General features: G+C 46.6%; 3 protein-coding genes and 1 non-coding gene across 7 annotated transcripts in view; 2 read left to right on the top strand and 2 right to left on the bottom strand.

Moving 5' to 3' along the window:
- LOC143003205 (uncharacterized) overlaps positions 1–544 on the bottom strand; it is a 2,751-nt gene extending 2,207 nt beyond the window's left edge. Inside the window, exons 1-2 of the mRNA XM_076153728.1 lie at positions 338–544; positions 99–264 (exon numbers count right to left, since the gene is read on the bottom strand). Of these exons, the coding sequence (XP_076009843.1) occupies positions 99–264; positions 338–357 (186 nt within the window). The 5' untranslated portion in view covers positions 358–544. The remainder of the gene's footprint in view (positions 1–98; positions 265–337) is intronic.
- Positions 494–4,253, top strand: LOC143003206 (uncharacterized). Of its 2 annotated transcripts, none has more exons than XM_076153730.1 (6): positions 494–554; positions 1,745–1,923; positions 2,627–2,746; positions 2,861–2,917; positions 2,996–3,103; positions 3,194–4,253. In XM_076153730.1, the coding sequence occupies exons 2-6, from the start codon at positions 1,759–1,761 to the stop codon at positions 3,299–3,301; spliced, it is 558 nt and encodes a 185-aa protein (XP_076009845.1). In that variant the 5' UTR covers positions 494–554; positions 1,745–1,758; the 3' UTR covers positions 3,302–4,253. The 2 variants fall into 2 exon arrangements, with proteins under 2 accessions (XP_076009845.1, XP_076009844.1); XM_076153729.1 differs by lacking the exon at positions 494–554 and adding an exon at positions 690–831.
- plekhg4b (pleckstrin homology domain containing, family G (with RhoGef domain) member 4B) lies at positions 4,170–27,960 on the bottom strand. 3 transcript variants are annotated; one of them, XM_076153727.1, is made up of 24 exons: positions 27,803–27,960; positions 18,436–18,633; positions 16,079–17,324; positions 13,907–14,110; positions 13,367–13,490; positions 12,988–13,081; positions 12,398–12,484; positions 11,849–11,965; positions 11,434–11,532; positions 11,022–11,164; positions 10,789–10,927; positions 10,557–10,679; positions 10,298–10,462; positions 9,282–10,177; positions 8,921–9,170; positions 8,174–8,263; positions 7,814–8,038; positions 7,171–7,341; positions 6,896–7,073; positions 6,680–6,796; positions 6,047–6,319; positions 5,739–5,965; positions 5,204–5,271; positions 4,170–4,303 (listed from the first exon to the last, which is right to left on the bottom strand). In XM_076153727.1, the coding sequence occupies exons 3-23, from the start codon at positions 17,106–17,108 to the stop codon at positions 5,227–5,229; spliced, it is 4,797 nt and encodes a 1,598-aa protein (XP_076009842.1). In that variant the 5' UTR covers positions 17,109–17,324; positions 18,436–18,633; positions 27,803–27,960; the 3' UTR covers positions 4,170–4,303; positions 5,204–5,226. The 3 variants fall into 3 exon arrangements, with proteins under 3 accessions (XP_076009842.1, XP_076009840.1, XP_076009841.1); XM_076153725.1 differs by lacking the exon at positions 27,803–27,960 and adding an exon at positions 22,895–23,153; XM_076153726.1 differs by lacking the exons at positions 5,204–5,271; positions 27,803–27,960 and adding an exon at positions 22,895–23,153 and having other exon boundaries at positions 4,173–4,303.
- trnav-uac (transfer RNA valine (anticodon UAC)) lies at positions 22,148–22,220 on the top strand. The gene has a single exon. It is a non-coding gene; the product is annotated as a tRNA-Val (tRNA).

Below are 27,960 nucleotides of genomic sequence, written 5' to 3'. Positions count from 1 at the left end.
AAATGAGAGGAATGGATGTGGAGTCAGAGCACAAAGACACGGCTCTCATTGACTGGGTGAGGCTTGTACTTCCCTGTATAAGATGTATTTGAACTTACCCCAAGAGGTTTAGGTTTCCCTTTATTCACAAAGACCTTGAAGTTGTCTTTGAACACACAGTGGAATTTCTCTGGCATCAGCTGACCCTCCTGCATGTCCATCAGATTCCCAATAGGGATAGTGATGATCATTGATTCATCACATTTAAAAGACACCCTCAGCGGCCTGTGAACAAGCAGACAATGTTGAAGTATTTACATTCATTTTGACCCTGCTGTGAAAGAGGTATGCCACTTACTTGATCACTTTGTTATCCATTTGATCGATCAGGGAATCAGAACCGTTTAGAGATTCAGAACTGTGATGACTTTGCTTCGTGAGATGCGTTTAAAGGAGGAAATGAATTTGTGATCAGTCCCTCTCATGCTCTGTCTCTCTCACACACACACCCCCCACCACACACATACATACATGCGTCAGGACTGGCGTGGTAAAAGAACAAGCTGATTGCAGTTGTAAGTAACAACAGATTTTTATCAATCAGAAATACTCAAATAAAACATCCAGCGTGTGTTTACAGGCATCCAGCGAGTTTCTCAACCTGTTTCTCAGCATTTACACTAGTGAAAAACGTGTATTAGTTTGAATGTGTTGGTATAAAGGCCAGCGACGGGGGAGAGGCAGTTGAGGTGTAAAATGACCTCATATCACAGGAAATGGTGCCTTAAGAGCAGTGCAGTAGTTGAGACACGGATGCGGTGGGTGAAATACATGTTTATCAAGTATAACATGGTAAGAATCTCAATCTAATATCTTTTATTTATTACAGGCAAAGGAAGTTTATTATACTCTTCGACACAGAGCTTGATTTGTGATTCCTTTTGACTGATCTAAAATAGAAACAAGAGTCGGAGAGAATATTTTGTCATTGTTTTGTTTTTTCTGAATTAGCATCTGTGTGAGCATGTGTATCATGTGGTTGTGTGAGCGTCGCAACGTCTGTGTGTGCATTGGAAAGGTTTGTACTTAAATGAGTTTTTATTAATAATTACTGTATGGTAATCTATCACATCTGTATGCTCTTCAGTGCCTAATATTCAAGAATTAATACAGCAATTAAGAATTACATCAGTTATTTAGTATTACACAGTCTGATAAGACAAGATAAGGGAAGATAAAACTCTATTTAACCCTTTATTTGATTTATTACTTTATTTTTTTCTGAGGGGAATTGCTGAAATTGCTGATAGGAATTAAAAGGCATTTATAATGAAAAACCATTCAGCAACAGCCTTAACAGGATCGTCCACATTGCATAATGGAGTTAAAACTGGTATATACTGTATATTTTATTGTGTATTCATGAAAAACTTGAAGTTATTTTTCTCTGTAAATGTGTTATTTGTAAAAAACCTACAAATCTCTCATTTGTCAACATAATGAACTCAAACTGCCATGGAAACCCTTTAAGTGTTTCAAGCCAATGTGTGTCTTCAACCTTATAATTATCTGTATTATCTCTCATTGCCGAGCCAATGACAAATGACTGTGTTGGAATTTATACCATTTTAAAAACAGTGTATATACTGTATGTCTGTAATGATTATACAGCTGTGCCGGGCCTGTGAGGTGTTACTGTTTAAAATAGATTCATAGTAAAACTCTAAGGGTGTTTGATGATTTTACATCTCTGCATATGTTCCAGGTCAGAGGAGGATCATGGCCTGTGCTGATGTTGACATGAACATCCATTTGGGTGAAGATGATTTGGTCAGGGAGAGGCAGACTGAGCAGATTCGAACGTATGCAGCTTCAAAGCTGCAGCCCGTCACCATGGAGGGGCCACTGCACCGGCTGCTGCAGAAACAACCTGCTGTGCTCGGGGTAAGAGGCGCCATACACCAGTCTGCAACACCACTACGCTGATAATAGCTTACACGGTGCCACAGTCTGAGTTCTGATTTTTAGATGATTTATCTGCTGGAACATTCTGTGACACTGAGTGGCTCAGTGCCCCAAATGTGGCCAGCAGCGGCAGGAAACAAGGTTTAAGCTACTGCACTTCACAATCTTCTATCTCCTCTTGTGTATGATTTTGTTTGAATCAAACACTATTAAAGCGTGTGTAGAATCTCCATGTTAACCGTATGCTTCAATTTTATGATTTGTTTAAATTCTAATTTTCTGAGTAGAAAGGATATAGAATGGAACAGGAATTGTGGAAATTGTTAGTTCATTTTCTTATTTGATTAATGTAAAAACATACATTTAATACACACAACTCACTTCAAACCACATGTATAGAATATAATTTTAATATGTGGTTATTTTTATTACATTTAATCTTCTATTAATGTCACTTCACAATGTAAGCTGTAATGAATTGGACTTCATTTCTCTATTATTATATGCATTAAAGAGTGTGAATTCTTACATATAAAAGGTCCTGAACTATCACTGAACAATCAAAGTACTGCTGAGTGCCACAGCAGAATCTGTGAGGATCTGATGATGTCGTGTTTGCAGGTTTGTATCATGAGTTTAGCTGTTTGTGGTGTGTTTATGGTCCCTGTGTGTGTTCTGTCAGTCTCTGCAGATGATGAGCGGCTTCTTCAGTGTCGGGGTTGGGATCATCTTCTGTGTCACCCAGAACATGGGCCAGTCTCTGTTCAATCTGTTCAGACTGTCTCACCTGACTGGATTAGTTGTAAGTATTCGCTCAAAGAGGAACCAAACATGTGAACGGAGGAGATAAGCAACAAGATTGTAAAAATATCCTAAACGTCTTTCAAAAACCTTCGGTTGTTCTCTTCCTCTTTAGTTCATCTTTGCAGGACTCGGGTCCAACCTGTTGTTCAAGTATCCAGCCCTGCTGCCTGTGAGTGAACAGTATTTAAACCAGGCAGAAATCCTCTTTAAGAGTTTATGCGGCAGAACTGAATGGTTTTTGTTGCAGGTATGCCTGATGGCTAACTACGGCTGCATCACCGTGGCAGCAGTTGCAGTGTGTTTGATAATCGTCGACTTGGTATTGTGGGACGTAGACCGTGACCTTCACTTGAGGGTAAGGCCATGTGAAGCAAGCATGGCACGCTAGGACGTAAAGATATAAGATCAATCAATCCATATCTGGTGCCCTGTGTGTTTCTGACAGATTGAGGTGATGGAGCTTTCCGTGTTGGTCATCGAGCTTCTCCTCTCTGGCCTCCTCTGCTTCATGTTCTGCAAAGAGAGACGTTCTCACGCACCCCGACAAGCCTGATAAAAATAACTGCACCGCCGATTGATTGATTTCACACTTCGATTCACACACACACACACACACAATGTTCAAATGACTTAGTTCGGCCACTGTATTAGCAACGGGTTTATGTATTTTCTGCTTAGATGCTTGACAATGTGGTTTTCAATTCTGTCCCCATTGCCTCTGAGATGAACCTTCTGCTTTTAGGACCCAGGCTGTGGTCTGTGTGTTAAACTTCTACTGAGAACACACCAGCTGTGGTAAAGAGAAGTCAGCTTATCTCGAGTGGAGGAGCAACCGCTCTTCATCACTATATCCTCCTTGACTTCTGCTTCTCTTTACCAGCAGTGGTGGTTCTCACAATGCTGCGTTGTGTGTGTGTGTGTGTGTGCACGCGCATGCGTGCGTGCGTGCGTGTATCTGGCAAAAATGTACAGAGCGCTCTGCGGTTTAAGACTTTATCAGTGGAAAGTATCTACTGTCTGTTTGCTGCTACAACCAAAAAGCAAAGATGGCTTTCGTGAATATGAGGGATTGATGTCTGACGTCTGTTATGTTCTTCTGTAACCTCCAGTCTTCTATCAATGCAGATCCAATGTAACATCAGAGACAACACAGCAAACACTTTTACACATTTTAATCCTCTGTACAAATGTGTCACAACACAGGAACGGGCAGCAAACAGCACAACATAGTCTGGGTTCGATTTTTCTGTTGCCTCTTTTTTGTAAAATACATAATAAACAGCTCATCTACAATATAAACAACGATTCATACCTAACTCATTCAAATCAATGTACAGACCGCTGACGTACCGTTACAACAGCACTCAATGCTACGTGTCAATGTCCACTTTACAGTCTCAAATGATGAAATGTCTTATCATGCTTGTTAGGGCTGCGTGAGTCATTAAAGTTTTAGTGCTCCGAAGTTGAATCCACCTCAGCTGGATCTTCGTCTCTTCTTCTTTTCCTCCCAAATGAAAACAAAACATTGCCGCTGCGTCACGACGCATCAGAGCTGCAGAGAGGAGAGAGGTATATCAGAGAACGCCACACGACATGAAGGTTTACAGAAACAATGTTCCCTCACACACACATAAATCTCATAGCGTCAAAGTTGCAAGATGTTTTCACTTATTGTAATATTGAAGTGCTACAGTCATTGTCTTCCTCAATTACAGGCTATAACTTTATACTGAATCAACATCAATTTAATAAATAAGTACAGAATGTTGTCTAAAAGCAACACTTAAATTTGGAAGCAACAGCGAGATTTAAATTGTTTTGTTGTCTTTAATTCAGTTTATGAAAATGACAACAATAAAACTATATCTAATAAATAACGAATATATATCTAAATTATCTGTATGCACTAAAATACTGATGTAAATAACAATCTGATTAATTGTTTGTTTTACATAGATTATCTTTACTTTGTTGATTTCTGTGCGTGAAGTTTATTTGTTTATTCATTGAAATGAAGGCCGACAGCAAACGGCTGCTTGTTTCATCTTAATCCTGTTCATGTATCATTTTATTTGTCTTTCTGGAATGCAGTTTTTGGCACATTTAAGTATAAGAGAAGTCATTTCTCACACGTATAAGAACATGCCCATGCCACGAACCAAAGGCTGTAACACACCATGCATGTGTTCGCTCACACACAAACCCATCGTCACCCGCATGTCAAAGGGAGCGCGCAGAGGAACACCAGGGGTGAACGCCCAGAGGCAAACAGGAAGGAGAGCACCCAGAGTGAGAGCCTGCCACCACCACACCACCATGCACAGCAACACAGCACCAAGTCACACACATTAGTATTCAGGCTGCAGAACTCATAGCTGTTAAACTTGCAATCAACAAACACACACACACACGCACGCACGCACACACGCACGACCACTGCTTACTTACTGACCTATTAAACCCCTCAGGTCTGTGTCAGACCACTGTAGAGAGGCCGACTGCTATATGAGAGGTGCTGCTCTGCCAAAGACAAAACAGCAGAGGAGGTGAGTGAAAGTGAAGCTGACGGACGAGGTGGCTTCACTGATCGCTTCCTCAGCAGCTGGTCATGAATGAAGTGAAATCAAATTAATCACACGTGTCCACTGAGGAACTAGTGAGGAATTAGGGCTCAGAAAAGAAAGCTGTTATGGCTTTGGATCCATTTTGGAAAGACACAATTCACAGTTTAAGGGAGACTCCAACACTTCTACACATCAAGATCAATGTATGTGTCTATTTACCTCATGAAACCACCTTGTGGTCGTAGAGGGCTTTGTGCAAAATCAGGGAAATTGAGATTAATTTGTAAAATGGGCAGAGTCAGCCTTTAAAATTGGATTTCTCTCCGTTACTTAAAACTGTAAAAATGTCCCACGTTTTTAAAAGACCCCGTCCTGTCCCCTGTAGCCCTTATTTTCTTTATGAGGTTTCTATACGACACTCACTGCTGTGATGAACTTGGTCCCCTGTGGCTGAAGCTCGTCGTCCTTCTGGAACAGAGGAGCAGACGTGATGGAGGAGGGAGGTGTGGAGGCGCACAGGAAGGAGGGCGGCTCATTGTTGTTGTAGGAGTCCATGGCGATGCTGGAGTGGCCAGGTAGGGTGAGAGCACTCAGCGCCGTGATGCTGTCGCTGGAGGTGCACTGGGACGAAGTTTCCGAGCTCTCCGTGACTACAATGCACAAGATGGAGGAAGAAGAAGTCAGCGAGGAAGACGCGGTGATGTAAATACGTTTAAGGTAAAGTCACTCACGCATAGACGGCTGACTCCCAGTGTCCTGCTCCAGCTCGTCTTCCTCTATGCAGTCGTAGGGCCACTGGCCAAAGGAGGGGACGCTGCCCATGGGGTAGCCGTGCGGGTGAGAGGGGGAGGAGTAGATGTGGAGATTGAGCGAACCCAGCAGGGAGGAGGACGACTGGCTGCTGGAGGAGGAAGTGCTGCTGTTGGAGATGGTGGAATGAGGTCTCTTGAAGGAGGTGGAGTGGTCGAACGAGGAGACGGCGATGGATGCCCTGGTCCTTGACTCTGTCAGCAGAGACGGAAAGAAAGAGGGAATGAATGAGGAGGACAAAGAAACCACGTGGCGGGAATTCCTGCGGTTGTTAATCGCTGAAATTAAGGCCTGAATTTTTAGTCGGTTGGTGATGAAAGAGAATGAATGCAAAATAGTTTATTGAGGTTTGTGAGAACGGCTCGGATTACATCTGGTGTGTTGACTTAACAAAACCCTCAAAACACAATTAGCATGGAAACACCTGTGAGTGAGACACGCTGGCACAAAATCAAAGCTTTCCTTCGTTTCCAGCAAAGAAGAATGAGGCATCATTATGTGGTGAATGAGATCATGAGGAGGTTTCAGAGGAATGAAACAGGGGAATAACTCACCTGAGCCCTTCATGATGTAGTCAATGGCTCTGTCGCTGATGGCTGCGTCACTCGGCTTGATGTCCATGAAAGGTTTGCTGCCGATGCCCATGGACACCATCTCCTGCATACGCAACTCTGGAAACGACGAGTACAGAAGAATCAGAAAATCGACTCTAAACTGTTGTTAGTGCTGATTTGTGCAGTGGATGTTTGCATAAAGACGCCGAAACAAACCTCTGTTTCTGAGCGCTTGTCTCCAGAGGATCTTGCCGATGATGGCGGTCCACACGGCTTTGACCTCTGCAGAGCTGGCTTGGAGTATAAACGTGTCCTGGGACTTCCTGCGTCGGAACCAGATCTCAAACCGCAGGCCGCTGTCGCCGACGTTCTCAGTCATACCTATTTCTGCTGTCTGGATGGGAGAAACGTTGAAAACATGACATGTAGCGTCAGGTTGTCACGGCGACACAGACGTCTTCCCCCCGATCATCAAACAACCGCATTCTTACTTTAAAGGATTGTTTGTAGATGTAAATGTCGTATCCTCCCTCGATCTTTTTGGTCTTGCTGAAGAGGATGAGGTCTTCAAACAAGAAGACGTGGCGGAGGTATTTCCTGCGTCCACACCAGACAATGAACTCATCCTGGCAGCGGAGTTGACCCTGTTCTTTCAGGTTCACCTGCAGAGGAAACGTGACATGTTACAGGCGTCAGTGGGAACAATGCAACTCTTAGTGGGATCCTGAACTCAACTCCCGAAGACACGACATGACCTCTTGTTTAGTAACGCACAAAAATAGCCAATACACACCATACTTGTGTTATTATTAGACAATTTGACACATTGAAGTATCCAGCAGAGCTCACAGTGACACTGTGTGGCTTCATCTGTACATTTAAATCAGGAATGATCATTTGTAAAATGGTAAAAATCAAATTCACTTTTTGTTGTGCTTTCCAAGTAACAAACTAAAATGTAAAATGTGTAAAATTCTTAACTCTTCATGTACACACATGTATTCTACAATATATACAATTACTCGCATGTGATTGTAAAATAAAAACACTCAATAGAAACAAACACAAATAGAAAAGGTAAATATTGCTCCTGTCACAAAAATGGACCAATATCATTTCTGTGTATTCGCTTACATCACAGCCCCGAATGGCGTCCATGGCCAGCAGGTCGTTGCCGTGGCGGAGCTGAAACTTGACCATCTCCTCGGCCGTGCGCAGGTCGCTGAGCTCCTGCTCCTGCGACTGGCTGCACTCCTTGATCAGATCTTTGAGCAGCAGAGCGTATTTACTCATCCTCTGGATGGGCTTCAGCAGGTAGGACGCCAGGTCCATCTTGTCCCCCAGCTCCAGCTGCTTATTCTGGGAGAGACGCAGAGTGTGAGGCTGCGCTTACGGAACCTGTGAGTTACTCTATTCTAGACGCCACTTCTGTTTTGTCTTGTTGACGCGTGTGTGTATGTGTGCGAGGAATGATTGTAAGGTAACAAGACGCACCTTAAAGAATCCGTTGCCGTGGCTGGTGAGCAGAGCGTCAGACTGAGGCTTGTTCTTGCTGTACAGGGCGTACATTCCAAACTGATCCTCCTGCACACAGGATTAACAAGTTACAACATCGACTATAGCCAAACATATCCTCACCTTTCAGCAGGCCTCACCAAACACTACCAACCATTCATCAGATTCCCATCAGATTGTAAATGTGATGCAGTGTGTTTAAGTGAGCTTCAGTAGCCTGCTTATGTGACACTTTTGGTTGTACCCTGGTAGCAAAAATGTAATCAGATTTTGGCTGTAGTAACCCAATTACAGGACCATATTGAGACTTCATGTAAGGTTCTGCACGTCATTGAAGGAAGGAAATATCGCCAAATGTTGACCAGGTTGCTTCTCTTGTCGATGATAATTCTCAATATGACAGCGGCTGATAACTTAGTGAGGTGTAAGTGCACATCAGTAACTTCATCTGCCCCTGTTTCCTCGATTCGCACACGCCAGGTGATGATGCCAAACTTTTTGCTGTGTGTAATGATATCAGATGCTTTTGTCAGGGGAGCGATCAGGTTTCTGAGCGGCCACATGTCTAAAGGGCTGGAACAGAAACCTGAGTGCTCACTCTAACCTGCGCTGTGTGTTTAGCGTCCTTGATCTCCCATCAACTTTATTCATTATGTTTGACCACATCTAGACTGAATACAGGTTACTGCATTAATACGCCCACTGCACTTCTACATTTGGACTCACGTGTCTGAGGAAGCAGCTGCTGATGCACAGAGGCGAGTGTGCGCAGGACTCCAGCTCCTTCAGGAAGTACTGGCTGTGGAAGTCCCACAGTTTCTCCATGTTCCCGAAGATGATGCTCCTCTTTCCCCGCAGGTCCTGGGGCAAATCCAACCGCTCCATCTCGGGAAAGTAGTGCTCGATGACATAGCTGAGCGACCGCACGTACTCCCTCTCTGTGGAGATCATCTCATCCATGATGTGCTGCACTTTGCTGCAGAGGAGAAAGAAACCAGAATACATCAGAGTTGTTCCCTCAAGTCAAGTTTATTACATTTTCAAATATTAGACAGGTGTGTTTAGTATTACAGATGCATTTCCTGACCTGCTCTGCTTCCTGTTGTCTTCGTCGCTGCGTCTGTTATGGATCCTGGAGGGCGTGGACATGCTGCGGCTGCGTCCCAGAGTTGGACTCGCCACGTCGGGTCTCTGCAGCTTCTTCTCTGCGGACACGTTGTTGGCCACCTCCAGGCCCTTGATATACACGCCCGTGTAACCGTGAAGGTGACTGGCGTCTGAGTGGCCGCTGTCCCTCGGGGTCAGCTCAAAGCTCAGGGTCTTCTTCATGATCTTCTTCAGCGGCTGCTTGCGGTGGCGCGCGGCTCCCGAGTAGACGGGCTCGGAGTAGCAGGAGATGGACGAGTCGATGGTGCAGTCGCTGTCCGTGTCATCGAATATGGACGGGCTGTGTCTCAGTTTGTTGTCACATACGGGAGGGAAATGGAAGTGTGTGGAAGAGGGGGGTGAGCTGGAGGGGCTCTTTGAGAAGGGCCCAGCAGAATGAGGCTTGGTCTCCTCATAAGTCAAAGGTGCAACTGCGCTGGTGGAGTAAGTGGACACATCAGGTAACAAAACACATCCAGCTTTAGCTCCGTGCTGCTCTGTGACCTCATCCTGGCTGTCCTCGGCTTTTAAAGAATCGGACGCATCAGCTGCTGAGGAGGTGGAGGCGTCTGTCACGGCTCGGGCCAGCAGCTCCTCCAGCTGCTGCTTGGTCTGCTGACATTTGTGCCACAGCGTGTTCCACTGCTGCAGCTGCTGAGGACTGTCCAGGGACACCACCATGTCATTGAGCGGGCTGAAGTTGTCCACGGAGAACTTTGATGCCTCGGTGTAATAATCCTGGAGGACCTGCACCGCGGCAGGAGACAGACCGTCACCTGGGCTGTCCAGGCTCATCTGGCAGAAGTAGTCTTGGCAGTGATCCATCCAGTGGTTGACCTAAAGAAGTAACAGAGTATAGAACAAGGGACACACTGACTCAACCAATCAACCTCATCCTGTATTTGTAAAGTGTTAATGTAACATCTGATACTAAATATGACACATTTTCATACTTACTGAGTCATAGAACTCATACAGGTTGGCGAGGATGTCCAGGTGTGCCTTCCTCCTCTCCACTCGGCTTAAGACGGAGCCCAGATGCTGCTTGAAGTCGAGAAGGGCTGAACCTGGGAGCGACTCTGGAGATTCTTTGACCAGCTGCAGGCCGTGTCTCTGCTGGTGCTGTCAGGACACAGATGAGGACAGAGCGTTAAAGCACTTGTCTCTGTCCTGACCATCACATGAAGTTGGAAATGTGTTGTATTCGTTCATTTACCACCGACTCCTGCAGAAACAGCTCCAAACCCTCCTTCATCTCTTTTATTGTGGCTTCAGAGAACGTTAGTGAATCCAAAGGGGAGAGATGTTTGTCTCCTTCCACACTGAACCACAGTTTGATCTGGAAGGACAGACAGGAGGGATTGTTGATTGATTATAGCATTATTTATCCAATTTCCATCACTTCACCTACAGAATGATGTCAAGGGCAAAACAAAGTTCAAGCTCACCTGCTTGGTTTGTTCCTCAAACTTGCGCACCTCCAGCAGGCTCTCCAACTGTTTCTGGGACTTGTTGGACAGGATGACGAGCTTATGGACCTCCTCATCTACTTGGTTGTACAGTGCATTCACCATGTCAACAGCATCCCTGAATGAACAAAGACAGAACTAAAGTAAAATTTTGTTTTCTAACAGTACTTCTGAGCTGGTTCCTTGTTGTGTGGTTTGGCGTCCTGCGGTACCTGTAGTTCTCATTCTCACAGGCTTCTTCCTTCCTGATGCGGGCCAGGACAGTCCCTCCCTCCAGACGCAGACGGTTTAGACGAGTGTCTTCTAAAACTCTCTTCATTAGATGTCTCTGCTGTTCCATCACCTCACACACCTCCTAAATGAAACAGAGCGACACAAAATTCAACTTAAATGACCCAGTCAAAACGTGATTCCCGCCAGGAATGAGCTCAAACTAAATCTCAACGTTGCAACCTGCATTGACCGCCACAGAACAAAGCAAATGGAAATTAGCCGTAAGTCGAACTGCTGAACTGTGCGGTTGAGATATGTAGCAAGAGGAAAGAAACTCGCTGAGAGCTATTGTGTGTCAGCTGGAGACACATAAATCAGAGGGGCAGACTGCCTGCAGGTGATGGGACTGACCTTGGAGGTCTTCAGGGCTCCACTGTTGTTCAGTGTGTTGATGGACTCCTGCAGGGAGGAGATGGCTGCACTGCAACTGCTGGCAAACGGTTCGATTTTCTGTGGGAGAAATAGGGACAGAAATACATTGACAGTGTCAAAACATCACAAGTGAGTAGCAGGCAGATTTATAGAACACAATACAGGGTCAGACTAAAGCAATAATTAGTCTACTTTTCATTGTCATCAAAGGCATCCAGCTGTTTAAACTGCACTGATCTGAAATGTCAAAACTGTAAAGAATTGAAATGTAAATAACCGAATAGTCTTCCTTAAAGCACACTCCTTGATTGCCATCCTAGTTTCCATCATTGCATTTATCAGTATTGTGTTTGGTGAAGTAGTGAAAGAATTGTCCAACTCCATCCCTCCGAACCTGTCTGAAGTGGATCCAGTGGCTGTGGTTGTAATGGAAGGAGCCGTCCAGCTCTCGTGTGAGCTGCGTTTGGTCGATGTGCTTCAGCAGGGCCTTCAGAGACGAGAGCGTCTCAGTCTGAGGTGAGAAAAACAAAACCACACAGTCTCACTTCCTGCGTCAAAGCTAGATTAAGCCCCCATAGGCCACTTCCTCCTGTCATCTGATAGAAAATCATTTCAAATGCTAAACTAAACTTTTCACTCAGTCAGATCTATGCCTGACCTCTCCCATAGCTAATATGCTGACTCATATAGGACATACTGTATGTATTGTCCTGCCTCAGAGGTCAAAGGACAAAACATGAAAAAACATTACGCAACCGCATCAGTTATGAGATTGGGGCTATGACTGATGTGGTGACTTATGCTTTGATGTTTTGATTCTTTGTTAAAATAGAGATCGACTACTGCAAAATCCCCTCATTTCCAGATAAACACAACATTTAATTCCATATAAACTCTGTGGAGGACCAGTCTGACAGTTGACATCTTCCACATGTTTGATTACCTGCACACCGATGTCTCTCTCAGGCTTGGCCGCTGCCTCTTTGTCCACCAGGAACAGAACCGAGTTAAGTGTGTTTGGTGTGAGTGCCTTTGAAAAAAGAGAAAAAAAAATTAAAAGAACCACCAAACACTGTGAAATATGTATTTAAATATGTGTATCTGTGTAAATATGCATTCAAAGTGACTTGTGTGTGTGTTGTGGTTTTTACAGAATGATCATCCTGACACCAGTAAAGTAGCTCATGATCATAACATGCCGATGTGTCTCAGTCTCACTATGTGGTTCAAAACAGACAAGTAGGCACAGGTCTCCCCACATGAGCCCTGAGGACAGCCTTTCTCCAAAAATGTCTTAGAACTGCAATCATTACAAATATAAGGCGTGGCGCTTTAAAAAGGAAAATCAAAGCGTGTCGGGCGTAGGGAGCGGGTGGACAATAGGAAAGGTGTAAGGAATGCAATAATGTATTAACAGAGAGGAAAAGACGCAGCTTTTTCAACTGGGAGGACGGCAGAGACTCCAGGCAGAGCAGTGTGAGGAGTCCCTGGGCGTGTTGGAGGGTAATTACATACTTTCCACAGTGAGCTCACCTGCAGTTCAGACAGAGACGACAGCAGAGCCGGAACAGGCTGCTGCTTCCTGCCGTCTATGACGACGGTGAGACCTTGGTTGCGCCTCTCTCTCCTGAAACCAAAGCGAGGCAGTTAGTCAGCATGGCAGACAAACACAGAGGAGCACATTTGGAGAGCAGTTAAGGGTTCATTTCTGCCATTTTGTGACCTTAGTATCATAAGGATCTGTTTGCCCACGACCCCATTTTGAAGTTCTACCAGAATATCAGATAGAACCTTATATAGCGGTTACAAAATAGATCATATAAATATAAACTGCTACTAAGTGAGGCAGTAAGCGGTATCGGCTCATGTGTGTGAGTAAGTGGGCTGGTATCTGTGTGTGTACGTGACTCACCGCAGTGTGGAGTAGTAGTAGCCCAGTAAGCAGGTGAGGTCACTGACTGTGCAGCTCTCACCTGCCCACACCGGAGCCCGCGTGCACACCTGCAGCACCGCCCTCCCACTGCGATCTCGGTTTCCTGGAAGAGAGGAGGGCAGCAGGGGGTCAACGCTGACACACACGCACGCCATCGCACTCTAATGAGACACTCACAGCCTCACAGCGTTATCAGCTCCACCATGGCTGACTGATCATCTGTAACTCGTACTGTTACATCATTGAGGATGAAAACATGAACATACGAACGAAGGAAGCATCTTTGAAAGTCCAATTGAATCGACTCTCAGATGTGTTCCACATTAGACTGGTACATCAAAAATTGATGATTGACTATCAAATTCACTCTATTTTCAATTTGAACCAGGACAGGGAGTGTAAGAGGGAAACTGACAAATCAATCAATCAATAAAACAAATCAAACATCTGCTAATGAGTTTCTTATTAGCCCTAAAATCTTTGTTCTCTTTAAAACTTCATTCTGCGTCAGTCTCCTACCTGGCAGTATCACGGCGCCCGATCCCAGCAGCTCTTGATTGACCTCTGACACCAGCGTGGGGACGGGCGCTCCGCTGTTGCGCAAGGTTCCCGGCGTGGAGCTCAGCCGCACGGCCGCTCCGTTGGCTGCCTTAGGAGTGTGCGGCTCCTCTCCGGCGAGCCTGCTCCTCCTGGTCTCGCTGCCGATCGCGTCATCGCGTTGTGCTGTGAGGATGAACGGCACACAAATCTGAGCAATACGTTTCCCGATCCGCCTACAGAACATTAATATTAACTTCCTTTCACATCGGTACTTTCTTATATCAGAGCTGAAGCATTGATTAGTGGTCAGATGTGTGTGTGAGTACTCAGTGGAGTCATCATGGAGACCAGGTGTTAAGTCAGGCTGACTCATGGGTCCTGCAGGGTAACTCGGCGTTATTCCACACTCGTATCTCCTCCTCCTCCTCTTCGTCTTCAGCACTTCAGCCCTCCAGGCTCTGTTTTTCAGGAATGCTGCTCCTGACATTCCCAAGTGGTACCACTGTTTACAGACTTCATCCTTTTCCTGCTCTGGATATCTCTGTGTGTACTTGACTTTGTGTTGGGTAACGAGGGGAAGCAGCTACACAGGATTGTAAACATTGTAATACCTCCATGTATTTGATATACGGGGCATCGATAAACAAATATTTAGTGATATTCTAGAGGATCTGTGTCTGATGGACACCTGTGTACGGTTGTGTTTGTCTGCGGTCCCGAGGCCTCTTGTATTGTCCTGCTCTGCTCTGTGACAGTAAACCCTCCCAGCTCAGCCTCTATTGTCTCAAACATTCGGTGCATTTCCTGTGTGACTGTGTGGACGCGCTTGTGTTTGCTCCACGTTTCCTAAATCGCTTTGTTTCAAGAGGAAGCGGGCAAACGGCGGAGCAAAGCCTCCTGCGCGTTGTGCTGCGTCAAACTGTGTTTTGTGTACGGCCGCCGGAAACCAAAGAGGACGGGCTGAATCTGAGGGTGCCGGCTGATGTGGGATTTGACTCGTTGATCGTTTAAAAAAAAGCAACGTCACGTCAATCATGGAGGATGTGTTATAATGGTGTTGTGGTCGGTGAATCATATCGTGTGTAATTCAGCCGTGTGTGTGTATTTTTGCCTCATATCAGTGTGTGTCGGTGCAGGTTTGCTCTCGTGTTTCTGCAGTGAATGGATTCTCCCAAAGACGCAAACAGATAAAGGCTTTTTTTCCTCTCTCTGTGGATCCCCAGTGGCTGATTAGTCCACAAAGGGAACTTTTGTAAATGAGGCAACCCATCTGGGCTCAGCTCAGCCCCCATCCCCAATAACACTGGAGGGCCGTCTCATTGTGGGATGCTGGGGTCCCTGTGGTTGGTTTACAGAGTTTACAGGATCCTTTGTTGCCTCTGAATTGTCACGGGAAACCTGCTTTGCAACAGCTGAAACACAAACCTGGCTGAGGTCATCACAGGAACGGCCAGAGTGATGTGATTTCGCTACTGAATGTTTGCTGAGCGACTCTCATCTTCAGTTGCCGACAGTTAAAAATAAACTCATTCAATGTTCACCCCGCATTTCTATACACGGAAGAGGCTGTGTTTTCTGAAACAGCGTGATTCCCTCGGTGGTAGTCACTTTCCTGAACTACACAGCGGGACATGACTGCAAAGCAAAACAGTCTGACACCGGGAAAGAAAACACATGCGTTGAGATCGAAGCTGGGAAAAGGATTCCAGGGAAAGGATCATACCTGTGCTTCCAATGTGCCAAAGTACACAGAACGTTGGCGTTGACAAGTAAATCTGTCACCGGTGAGAGCATTAGTGATTTAGAGCCGTGACTCGTCTCCTCATAACAACTTACTCAGACTTAAATAAGCCGCTTGATTAGCCAATGGTGCTGCAGGGCGTCATTATTCCACAGCCCAGCATGAATCCCTCATTCTTTTGACAATTGGGAGGCAAAGCTAGTTTTCCCTCCCCCGGGATGCATCATTTGATGAACGAGAAATAATGAGCAACACGCTGTCATGACTCAACCATTGTTGGAGAATGGAAGGTGCAGATAAGAGAGCATTTTACTACCGAGTTAAAACATTAACAGATCCAGAGTTTTGGAGGAGTTAATACACTCTTAATATGGATCTGAAGCTCTTTGAGGCGATACAGCAGCACATACCTGACTCCTCTTTGCCACCTCTCCTTTCAGAACCAGGAAACGCCGCCTCCAGGTCCAGCTTCCCAAATCGTATGGCGTACCCGTTCATCAGCTTTTTGGGGGAGATGCTGCCCGAGCCCCCGGAGGAGGATCGTTCCCGGTGACCTTTCGCCTGTGCCGCCTTGTTAGTCCTCTCCAGCGACTTGGAGCGCCGCTCTGCCCGCCTCTCAGCGCTCCGCAGCCCCCTCTGTAGGTAAAGCAAAGGCGTGCTGGGCCCGGAGTCGTCGCCGCCGAGCCAGCTCCGGGTGCCCACTCTGCGGGAGATGTGTTCCCGCGAGGAGGCGTGTGCGTCCGGGCTGCTGCCTGGTGTCCCCGCCCTCTCCCTGTGGCTGAAGCCGGCGCTGTGCTCTGGGCTCTCCTCCAGGATGGACTCAGAGCTGGACCCGAGGCTCATGGGGTTCTGCAGGGCCTCCATGTAGGATTTCCGGAAAAGTCTCCTGCTCTCAAAGGAAACAGAGTCCCTTGGGAGGCGGCGGCGAGGCCCGGGGTTACTGAGGTCCGTACTAAAGGAGAGCATCTTTGACCCCGGGCCTCTCTCTCTGCCGCCACTGTCTCCCCCGCAGTCTTCAGGGGATCTTTCAATCTTGACGCTGTGGTTTTCATTCAGACGGAATCCTGAGTCCTGTGGAGTCTGGCTACTGCTGCAGCTGGGGTCCATGTGGTTTCCGTTCGGGGTGGTGGGCTCAGAGAAGATCGAGTCGGGTCCCTGAGAATGCAGGGACTCTCTGGAGCTGCGGTGGCTGTCGAGGGTCCCTGTCGACCCGCTGGTGCTGCAGGTGCTGAGGTGGCCGCCGAAGCCGCCTCCTCCGCTGTGGCGCGCTTGCATGATGGCGTCTGCCGTGCTGCTCACAAACAGTGGGTTGACGACGTTCTTCCACGGCGTCCTGTACACGGCCGTACCGGTGGTAAGGAGGCAGTTCTGGAGGGGGTGAAGGTTTCTGTCGCGCGTTACATTCTGTAAAAACTCAGCTGTGAAGACGCTGCCATACATGCTCTCTGCGACAGGGATCTCTGCGATGGCGTGTCCGCGGGCCGACAAACATTTAATCACCAGCTTGGCAGTTTTACGGCCTAACGGGACGATCTGCAGGTAAAAGTCTCCCTGCTTTAGTCGCACCTTGTGCAGAGGGGCGAGCTGCAGCACCACTTTCTCATGGATACACACGGGCCAACCCTCATGGTACAACAGCAGGCCTCTGAATCTCACCTGTGGAAAACAGAAGGCACGGTCAACACACACTCCCATGTGTCACAGTTCAGCTGTGGTACCAATCGCATCATTTCCACCTGACATCTGTGAGTCTCTGTTCAAACACATGTTTAACTTTAATGGAGAGGCAACATGTTTTCGAGGGAGAGCGCTGTGAGATGAATCACTGTCAGCCATCGCTGTTGCTGAGAGGGAAACCTGTCTGATCAGGCCTGGTTTCACAACAACCACAACACTTATTTTCACTATGACAGTATAGAAAAAGCAGACAAACCCTAGGAGCAAAGACGCAGCCCTAGGTGGCTTTTTCATCTCTTGTGAATGTGAAAGCAAAGGATGTGGTCTTGTACTGCAGCCTCTCATATTGCGCAGCAGCACGAAGAGTGTCATGGCGACGGGCTATTCTGAGGGCCAGAGCTTAGGTGAGACCGCTGCTCTTTGGCTCCGTCGTCACAGAGTAATCACAGCACCGCTGAATACACGGGAATAAAGTTTCAGCACTTCGGTCATAGAGCTCTAACCCGCAGCAATCAAAGCTTGTGAGAGACAATACAGAGTTTCAGGTTGTACCCAGGAGTGTGTGGCAGCGTCTCCAGCACACCACAGATTCTCTCTGTCTGCCTATTCAGAGAAGGGCGGCTGGTTTTTCAGAACAATAACCAACTCTGTCTCAGTCTGTTGCTCCACATCCCACTCAGCTGAGACACTCACACTCACCAGCACTGTTCCCACATTTGTACTCTTGTCAAAATGGTTTTGACTTATCGCTTCAAACCCCCTTCAATCTGTCAACATGTGTATCTGTTCCCTGTTTGAAATGATGGGAAAAGTAAATAATTGAACATGGCCTATCGTAGTGAAATTTGTTTTTGTGGTGTTTTTGATTCACTTTCTCTTCATCTTGTCCTCACTGCCCCCTTCTCATGCAGGACAGAAGCCAAAACAAAGATCAGACTCTCCATGACTCTATCAATCCTGCAGGAAATCATAGAAGTCTGTGCCAGGCAAATCTTTGTTTTCGGCCCGAAGAGAACGCTGACATAAATCAAATGAAGCATAGCTGGCATTCTTGATTTAGCCTGGGCTCACGTGTTTTTCATGCACTCACGCAGGTTTCTTGTTGGAGGATCTGCAGGATCCTCTTGGCAGGGAGCAAGAAGTCAACGAAGCAGCGGAGGCCGTCGCTGCGGTACTGCCTCTCCACCACGCTGAAGAGCTGCCACAGGACGGTGGCAGCAGTGGCACTGAAGGGAGGGTACAAGGTGGACAGGGTGGTCTGGATACAGCTGTCCAATGACTCAGCGTCCTGGGGGAAACAGAGACGTGTTAGCATGGACGTCTTTATCAACTACGTTTAAGTACTACAAGTCGTGTGAGAACCATTACTCAAGGCCGCATGAAAAGAAATGTCTTGCCCGTGATAGAGGGTATCGTTTCAGCATTTGCCATTCCAAAAATAATCAACAGAGGACGCACAACTCTGGGTGGCATCAGCAAATGTGTACCAGCAAAACTAGATAATACACTGGATAAACATTTGATCATGCGTCGCTGTGCATGATTTCACTAAGTCAGGAAGTTTGAACATGACAGGAAATGTCAGCCACGATGGTGTTTCCATCAGAGCGAAGGGGAAACACCTGGAGGGAGAGACGTCACCACCAACGGACACAAACAGCAGAACTGGAAAGTCCAGAATGGGCTCCAGCCGTGTTCCAGGATAAATGAAATCTGCCCTCTAATAACAACAATGTGCCTGCTGACAATCATCTGACCCTTACCTGACCCGGGTCAGCACACCAGCGTCCCCATGTCCGACACTGTTGCAGGGGAAAGTGACAACTTATCCATAAACGAGATGGGACGTCGGGGATTACAACAGTCCTGGATGAGGGCGACCTGTTCTGCTAGTTATGCTCGTGGTTCAGGCTGTGACCTTCCTCTCAGCAGCCACAGCCAAGGCCAAACATCCCTCCGCTATCTGTCCTTCCGAATGGAACATAACACAGTATAAGAGACATCTGTCTCCAATGATAACCACTCACACAGATAATAGTGCCAAGAAAAGCCCCACGCTATGACAACTGTGTACCATGTGAAGGAATGTGGAGGTTGGAGATGCAGCTCCAACTTTCACTGTTGGATGTCTGCGCCACATTTACATTTTAATGCAAGTGTGTATAAAAACAAGCCTAGAAATCATGACACTGCCTCTATTTTGTCGGATTCAGCAGTCCAGCATACATGTTTCACCCATTGTATGAACTGTCCCATTGATCTAAGCTGTCCAGCTCCATCAATTAGAGCAGAGTGAGTACAGTTCAGTGCATTAGCACACATGCCACGACTCCACTACAAGGCCTTCATTGTGCACTCCGCCTCTCTAAGTGCTATGTACTGTACGGCTTTGGAGCCCTGAAACAAAACGCCCACCTCCATTAGCAGTCAGTCTCTCAGTGAGACAAAAACGTCTCTGGGCATTAGTCACTGTTGCACCAGGGAGGAGAAGAATAACACAGCGTTTTATTGGACAAACGCTAACAATGGGAGGAAAGCCCTCGCTTCATAGTTAGGGACGACCCAGCCCGTTTCTCGCCAGCTTCCCAAGGTAGGCAGAACAGTGGCGGTGACAGAAGGAGTGAATTAATCAGTGTCATAGTTGCTACTGCCTGAGCTCAACTACAAATCAGCTGCTTATTCAACCAGTTGGACAGGAGTGGCTACAATATGAACACAAAAACACCACTAATCCCAAAAATGCCTGTTTAACCCCATGTTTACATTCAAAGCTGTGCACCATAACACACATCATGCACTGCCTTCCATTGTCAAAGAAGCATTTGCAGCTCTTCCGAAGGTTCTGTCAACTGGAGAGTGAGACTTATCTGCATGTCTCATCACAACAAAGGAGCCCAGCCAGCAGATGAGCTTTTCAGTGTCTGCCTTCAGCCCCCCCAAACCAGGACAGGAACAGACTGGGAAGTCCCACCCTCTCCGATGCCAGGTATTTATAACCAGCTGCCTGTTTGATGGAGGACTGAGCTGTAATTAATGGCTTCAAGATCCAGGTGGGAGACTTTTGTCCCTGCTATCAGTAAACCAGCTGTTCCAGAGTACACACAGCGAGTAAACCCGATTAAACAAGACTTAGATCTTCTCTCTGGAACTTTAACTGTAGGAACAAGACATCCTATTGTTGAAATCACTGTTAAATATTGTGCTTGAGAGTAAATCTAAACGGATGTCAGGAAGGATGAGGGGGGGGGGGGGGGGGGGGGGGGGGGGAGAAAAAGTGAAAGAGTGAAGTGAAAGAGTGGGAATCACCGAGACAGAGACAGAGACAGAGACAGAGACGGAGAGAGTGAGTGAGAGGTGGTCACTGACACATTTACTGGGTCAGGAAGACAAAAGCCACTGCCTACCAGGCCTCCAGTGGAGCATGAAGCCACCAGGGGAGTGTAACAGGAGAGCCCAGGAGCCCCCATACAGGCTGCTCACTAACCAACCTGCTCACAGGCTCAAAGGCAGCAGGCTGACAAAGGCCACAGGTTGCTCAGGCCGGCCCCGCTGCCAGGTGCCGGGGCAGCACACAAAAGAGTCTTATCATGGAAGCTGCAAGTTTTGATTTTGCTTTTGATCCGCTACCAAACAGAAATCCTATCTCATGAGTGAGGGATCAGCGGAGAAAAGGGGGGAGGAGGAGGAGGAGGAGGAGGAGGAGGGTGAGAATGTTTGCAGATGGAAAAATGAAGCGTGGAATATGGACCACAGATACACACACACACAAACACACAGACTATCTCTCTCAGTCTCTCTGCATATCTGTGTGTATGGGCGCCGCAGTGTGTATGCCCCCTTTAGTGGACAACAGCATAATAAGGTGACATTGTAAAAAGACACTTTTGTCAATGTTATCTCAGCAGATAAACTTTAACCTCAGAGGCCAACACCTATTGTCACACACACACACACACACAAACACACAGACACACATTGCCAGGACTGTTTTAGAAGCTTGACTGACAGCGGGACCGACAATAATGGTGGTCTGGTGGTGATAAACTGGCCCACCCACTTATTCCAAACAGAGAATATTATCTTTCTCTCCCTGTGGCTCCACAATGAAGTTGAAGCATTTGAACAAATCAGACAGTCAAATTTGCTGGAAAGTCTTATTATTCTACATATTTCCTCAAATGGCATTGAATACCCTTATACCAAAAGCAGCATATACAACAATAATAACAACATGCACACATTTGCCCATATCTTCCCACGCTGCTTATCACACAGACTCCACTCTTGTCATCAGACGACAACTAATGACTTTGTTCCACAGGATGTAAACACTGACAGGATATTGTTCCTGAGTAGCCACCGACAGACCTCCCTGACCCTATAGATTCTATGGTTCAATGTCTCACACACAGACACACACATACATACCTGATTATGGCTGTGCATACAGAGAAAGCAACAAGAGCAAAATCAAGTGGATGGAGGTTCTTTAACCAATGGAAGCAGGGATGAGCAGTGACAGTAGAGACAATGGAGACGAGTGTTTAGACCTCTGCTGGGTAAATATAGAATGTGTGCATTCCAAAACAAGAGGGAAGTGATAAAGGAGCTTGTGTTGTCAGAAAAGATAAAAATGTGTATTTTAATGGCCCTTGGTCAGTTTTAATTGTCAAACGATGGAACTGGACAATAGTTCACAGACACAATAATTATAAATGAATGCTGTATTATGTTATATTTAGTGTAGATGGACAGCACTTGTGTTTATGTTCATTGCTGGACGGTGTCTTCAACACACAACAGGTTCCATAGTGTAGTGGTTATCACGTCTGCTGTACACGCAGAAGGTCCTGGGTTCAAGCCCCAGTGGAACCAATCATTGTTGTTATGCAACCAGAGCCAACTACCTTCTGTGCGTGTGATTCCTATTAAGAACTGATTTGGAAAGATTTCTTATTTACAAAATCTGGTCTCCACTTTCTTTGTCTACCTTCTTTGTAAACACTGCACACACGTAGCTGTGCCTTTGCCTCTGTATTCAGACGGAGAAAGTGTCGATGGACAATCAAAATACACTCTGATCAGAAGACAGATGTAAAGCAGCAGAATGTAAACATGAAATACTTAAAAAAAAAAAAAAAAATTATATTCATGATTGGTTATCAAATAATGATATAACAACAAATCAGCCCTTTCTTTTTCTCTACACTCTCATTTTTGACATTTCTAAGAAAGTGACCTGCTATGTTTGGGCACCAGAGCTTGACACCACAATATCAGCTGCCTAGAAGCTGTGAAATTAAAGACTTCTCCTCCCTGAAGTTAGACCTTAGCCTAGATCAAGCTTGCATGGGATACAGCTGCAAAATGTACAACAGTGACCAGGTTTGCATCCATTACAAATGAAAAACGGAACCATTAAATATGAAAAGAAAGCACAAACAAGTAGACATTCTGTGACACATGATAAAGCAAACACAACGCCCAGAACGCTGACTTCCACAAAAGCCAAGAGAAGGAGAGGAGAGGAGAGAAATTCCGGCTCATACCTTGATACTCAGGTAGTTGTCAACACTCCGGGACTTTGCTCTGGAGTGCATTTTGCTCAGTGACAGCATTTAGTTGCCGGACAAAATCCCAAAGTTAGATAAATAAATCAGCTTCATGTCCTTCCAGGCACTAAAATCCAGAGTAAGATCCTCTCTGTGGGTGCTGTACGTCAGGGCTGTGACAGGAGCTGAGCCATGGTCGCCCTCCCTGGATCTCTCTGTGTGTGGTTGTGTGTGTGTGTGCGTGAGTGTGTGTTGTGGCGTCGGCAGCTGGAGCAGACTGAACTCCTGTTGGAGCGTGAGAGAGGCAGTGCGGTGTGTTGGCTCGCTCACCCTCCTCCTCCTCCTCCTCCAAGCCAAACCTCCCCCGCCCTGCTGCCCTGCTACTGAAGCCTCTTCCAGCTGGATAAATGCAAACTGCTGCAACTTCCCTCGTCATTCAGAAAACACACTACCTGACCGGCGCACCCCCACCAGCCCCGAGCCCCCCCCACACGCCACCCAGCAGGGATAGGACTCCGACCAAACTCCACTCCCCCCCCCTCTGACCCCTTGCAACCCTGCCCCCCCCCCCCCTCCTGCCACAATGGTCTCTCTTTGTCCCGACCATACAAATGGACTAGGGTTTCAGCTTATTCTGCTGCTTTTCAAAAGGAAAAAGAAAGGAAGACATCAGCATAGGATTGGTGGTTCAGGTCACTCGCGACAATGCCGTCCCCCTTAAATAATGTCCGGGGAATACCCAATCCTTCAGCAGGTCTTTACAGCCCGCTGACATACGTCCTCCTGTTACACAAGACAGATATGACATCCTGCAAACTGTTCGGCTCTTTAAAAAAAATAGTCTTCACTCTACTTAAGAAGGGGATAAATCCAAGTTAGTGACGTGAAAAAAAAGGAACTTTGTAAAACAATTACTTAACATTCCTTGGGACTGACATCCTTAAACGTGACGGACATGTGAATTCTTCCTCGTCATCACAAGAAACCCATCAGCGAAGCACGAAAACAAAGCGGAGGGAGGCGTGTTTTTACTGCAGGGACGCAGCGAGAGACAGTCAGAGGTGAACGACAGGGCCTCAAACCCATCCTGCAACCTAAACATAGGAAATCCTTGTTGGGGAAAACATTGCCGGTAAGAATGCGGCCCTTTGTGTGAAAACGTGAAGATCACATGAAGCAGCCTGGGTAAAGGGTAATAGGTGATTAAGATGTGTTCTATTTAGAGAGAGAGAGACAGGCGGTACAGCCAAACAAGAAGACACGAAGCCTCTCAGACACACCAGTTCACACACACACACACACACACACTGGAGGTAATGTCATGTTGACAAAAGCAGTCGAAGAAACGTCGGCTTTGATGTTTCGTGCTCCTGCCAGGAAGCCACTGTCATTACAGAAGCAGACACAGAGATCAACAATATGTAATTAATTGCACATTTTCTTATATATAGATCTATATACATTTTAATTCTATCCATAGATCTACTGTATAATTTCCTGTATAAACAAAAGCACACATACCTCACATACACACTATGCAAATACACACTCGTCGCTCCTACTCGCTCAGTGTTTGTGTCACGGCCGCCCCTATAATTTCTGTTGCCCCGGCCTTTCCACAGCGCCAGTTTCACCGTCTGTTGAGGGAGGAGTTCCCCCTTTCATGTCCCGTCCCGTCCCTCTTTTACATCTTTTAATTCTCACACATCCAATTATCTTGCAATTACTACGCACAGGCAATAAAACAAGGTCAAGTTTCAGTCCTACGCTGAGAAATTTGAAGCATAGAGGTCCTGGATGGGACGCGAGGCGATGCCCACTGAAGTTTGAGTTTCAGTCACTCCCATATAATTTGGGCTGAGGAGGCACAGGCCCGTCCACCGTGACCACATGGGGAGGAGGTTCTGTGTGTTTTGAAGAACTGAATATGGTTTTTAGAGTTGAAGTCCCAATACTTGTAAAAGTTTCAGCACCAGTAGTTGCTATAAAATGTACTTTCAAATCAGAATGTATCGACTGTAGAAACTGTAACTGTTTATCTCTGATCTATAACATCTATTGCTCCCTGAATGAAACTATTCTTCTTCTTTAAACGATTTTTGATGCCCCAAACACAACACATTTCATTTTCTGAAAATATGACTCGTTTCTTAAGTGACTTATCAGTGAATTTACACAAAAACAATCTGACAGAGAGAAAGATCCAATTATCAACACAATATAAAGTGCATGTGACTATTATCCCTCCGTTTTACCGTTTCAAAAACAATTTCACAAACTGCAAAAAACCCCACTGCAACGTTCCTGGAGATGTTGACATTTTGAAGATAAATCTCCCAGCGGCTGTGATTTATAGGCCACAGCAGCTCGTCCCTCCTGTTTGGGAACGTGGAAGCCCGGCTCCTCTGTGGCCACTAGAGGAGGCTTCTGTCTGCATTTAGATCTCTGGGTTTTAGGTCAGGAGCGGACAGTAAACAAGCGGATTTCATGGGGCCGAGCCGGAGATTTATTTCATGGTGGTGACGTCCCTGTGCTGAAGACTGTGGACACATGTCTTCATCGGTCGTCCATTAAGAACACATTATATTCCAGTACTGGACAATGAGGCTTTATACGTTTCACAATAATTCACCTTTTCCTGTTGTTTTGCCATCAGCAACCTAGCAAGTCTAAAATAGGGCGACTTTACGCAGACTTCTGGTAAACAATATTTCTGCGATCTGATAGGGAGGTCCCGAGGGCGGAGCTGGATCTGATAAAGCCACCGAGGGAACAAATTAGTCCGATGACATGAGAACGACTGTTGCATCATTTTTCATCGTGACTTTCGGTAATTCCGCAGATAAAGTCGGCAGATATATGACAATGTGACGGATTTAAGGGGAGGACGGGTGCAGAGGCTGTTTGGATTGAGATGCTTCGGTAGATTAGGGAACACACACATAGATGTGCACACACACACACTATAAATAGATATAGAACTGTATAAACTGTTTAAATGTTTAAGCTTGTACGTGCCCTGTTGTATGGGTGCTCAAAATGCCATGGACCAAAACACACACACACACACACACACTCACACACACACACGCACACACACCAAACTGTGGAATGTGACACCTTGGTCCTACCTCACTTAGTACCAACCTCACAGTGCCACACGGGCCACCCAGCCACAGTTGTCATGGAGACTCAACTTTAAACTTCACCCCCTACTCTTTGCCAGGAGTTCAGCCTGCACTCCCACATTGTGCACACGTGTGACAAATCTTCTCAGTAGCAACGCAGCTTTACATCATCATAACAAATGCAACGGAGATCAATAGCACAACTGCATCAGGTAGTAAGGTCTTTGTGCAAAATCACATTCAACACAAATCTCAACTGCAAGATGTGCAGCACGGTGACCGAAATCTCTGTGAAAGCCAAAGGTTTCCGTCTTACCTACAGGCTGGGATTGGGATCCTCACGGCAGAGAGGCTGACTTCATCCAGCGGGACTAAGAGGGAGTGAGTCACCGTGCCCTCGTCAGCCTCACACAGCCATGAGAACACACACCACATCGCTGTCCAGGGCTCACATACACACTTACTGTCCCCCCCCACGCTCCTTCCTGTCCCAGCAGGCGGGTAAAAACAGATATTTGTGACTCGAGCCGGACTGTTGGGAGACTCGGAGGAACACTTGGTTGGGACATTTCAGGCTGCGAGATCTTGGGATTGATTACCTCAAATAAACACAGCTACACAAACACACACACTCGTACACCCACAAGGCACCCCAGCCCCCTCCCCCCACCACTTAAGACACGCAGAAGTGCATTAGGACACTTTTTGAAACTCACAGAGGCATTTCAAGTGAATGCGTCTTTAAATGTCCCGCGTGGTTCCCGTCTTCCTTCTGACGGCTTTGTTAGGACTGAGATTTAGTCAAAGCGGTGAGTGCAGCTGTTCCACCAAACAGCCCTGTCATGTCCACGTTCCTCACTGCCGAAGGGACCGTGCCACCTGTCGCAGCCCCCTAATGCACCTTGGCCCCCCGCTGTGCCGACGTCTCACTCCGACACAAAAGCCAGTGTTTTCTCTGAGCGAGCGAGCACAGGTGGCCCAAGGAGTCGCGCTCCAGTTACCAGTTTACACGCCGGAGACGAGGAGAGGACACACACAGACTGACTAAGGGTTCACACAGAGGCTCGTACCGCTGTAACAACGCTCGTTTCACACTGAAGGAAAGTAAATGTCTAACTTCATGTACGGTTCATGTGTTCCATAGGGTGGAATGACAGGGAGCATCACTTACACACACACACACACACACACACACTTCTATTAGATTTGCCGCCCTTGCTCAGACTTGTCGATGTACCCGAGCAGATGTAAATCTGTTCGAACAAGACTTTTAAAGTTCCATGCTCTCCGTACGTACGCGCTGTAGGCGGAGGCACAAACTGTCATTTTCATCTCACTGCATAACCTGACCTGCACTTCCTCCAAAACAATCCATAACATGTTTGTGTTCTGTTGGGCGTGTGGCAGGTGATCAAACTGAGAGAAACCCACAGGAAACAAAGGCCCGTTGTTCAGTCTATTGTAGAATTTGTATTCGCCGAGAATAAACGAGACGAGAATGAACTTTAACATAGATTAAAAGTATTTGCAGTCAAAAAGCAAAATCTTCAATCCTCTCAATCAAATAGAACGCTTTATATTAAACAACAAAACTTCAGATTGTCTATAACAACAGCTGCCTTCCCTTCATCTAAATGCAAATAAGCCTCAAAACAAGTCTGAACCTGACAACAATGAATTGATCTCAGCGACCGACGCAGACAAAACGACAATCCGGCAGGAAAGACGAATTAATCCGTCTGAAGCAGTTTGGGTTGTTTAGCAGCTCAGCACTCACCTCTCTGCTCTGTCCCGCTTTGAAGTCAACCAACACATGGAGCTGCGGCCGGCTCTGCGCGCTCTGTGGGGCTGACAGCTGTCTAACCAGAGACCAGGACCAGCCCCCGAGTCCTGCCGCAACCTGACATGTTCCATCAAACGCCGCTGCTTTGTTGA

Source organism: Genypterus blacodes, unplaced genomic scaffold (assembly GCF_046128005.1).
Source record: "Genypterus blacodes isolate CSIRO-AG114 ecotype Tasmania unplaced genomic scaffold, CSIRO-AGI_Gbla_v1 ptg000059l_1, whole genome shotgun sequence".
NCBI classification, from domain to species: Eukaryota; Metazoa; Chordata; class Actinopteri; order Ophidiiformes; family Ophidiidae; genus Genypterus; species Genypterus blacodes.
This window is presented reverse-complemented; position numbering and strand designations above follow the sequence as displayed.

Excerpts from the sequence above, each read along its gene's own strand:
- LOC143003206 (XM_076153730.1), top strand. The coding sequence starts at position 1,759 with ATGGCCTGTGCTGATGTTGACATGAACATCCATTTGGGTGAAGATGAT. Across the intron at positions 2,747-2,860 it reads CTCACCTGACTGGATTAGTT|TTCATCTTTGCAGGACTCGG; the intron begins GTAAGTATTCGC and ends CTTCCTCTTTAG. Across the intron at positions 3,104-3,193 it reads ACCGTGACCTTCACTTGAGG|ATTGAGGTGATGGAGCTTTC; the intron begins GTAAGGCCATGT and ends TGTTTCTGACAG.
- plekhg4b (XM_076153725.1), bottom strand. The coding sequence starts at position 22,963 with ATGCTGTCACTGAGCAAAATGCACTCCAGAGCAAAGTCCCGGAGTGTT. Across the intron at positions 10,680-10,788 it reads TTGAGGAACAAACCAAGCAG|ATCAAACTGTGGTTCAGTGT; the intron begins GTGAGCTTGAAC and ends CTGTCCTTCCAG. Across the intron at positions 9,171-9,281 it reads GACAACAGGAAGCAGAGCAG|CAAAGTGCAGCACATCATGG; the intron begins GTCAGGAAATGC and ends TCTCCTCTGCAG.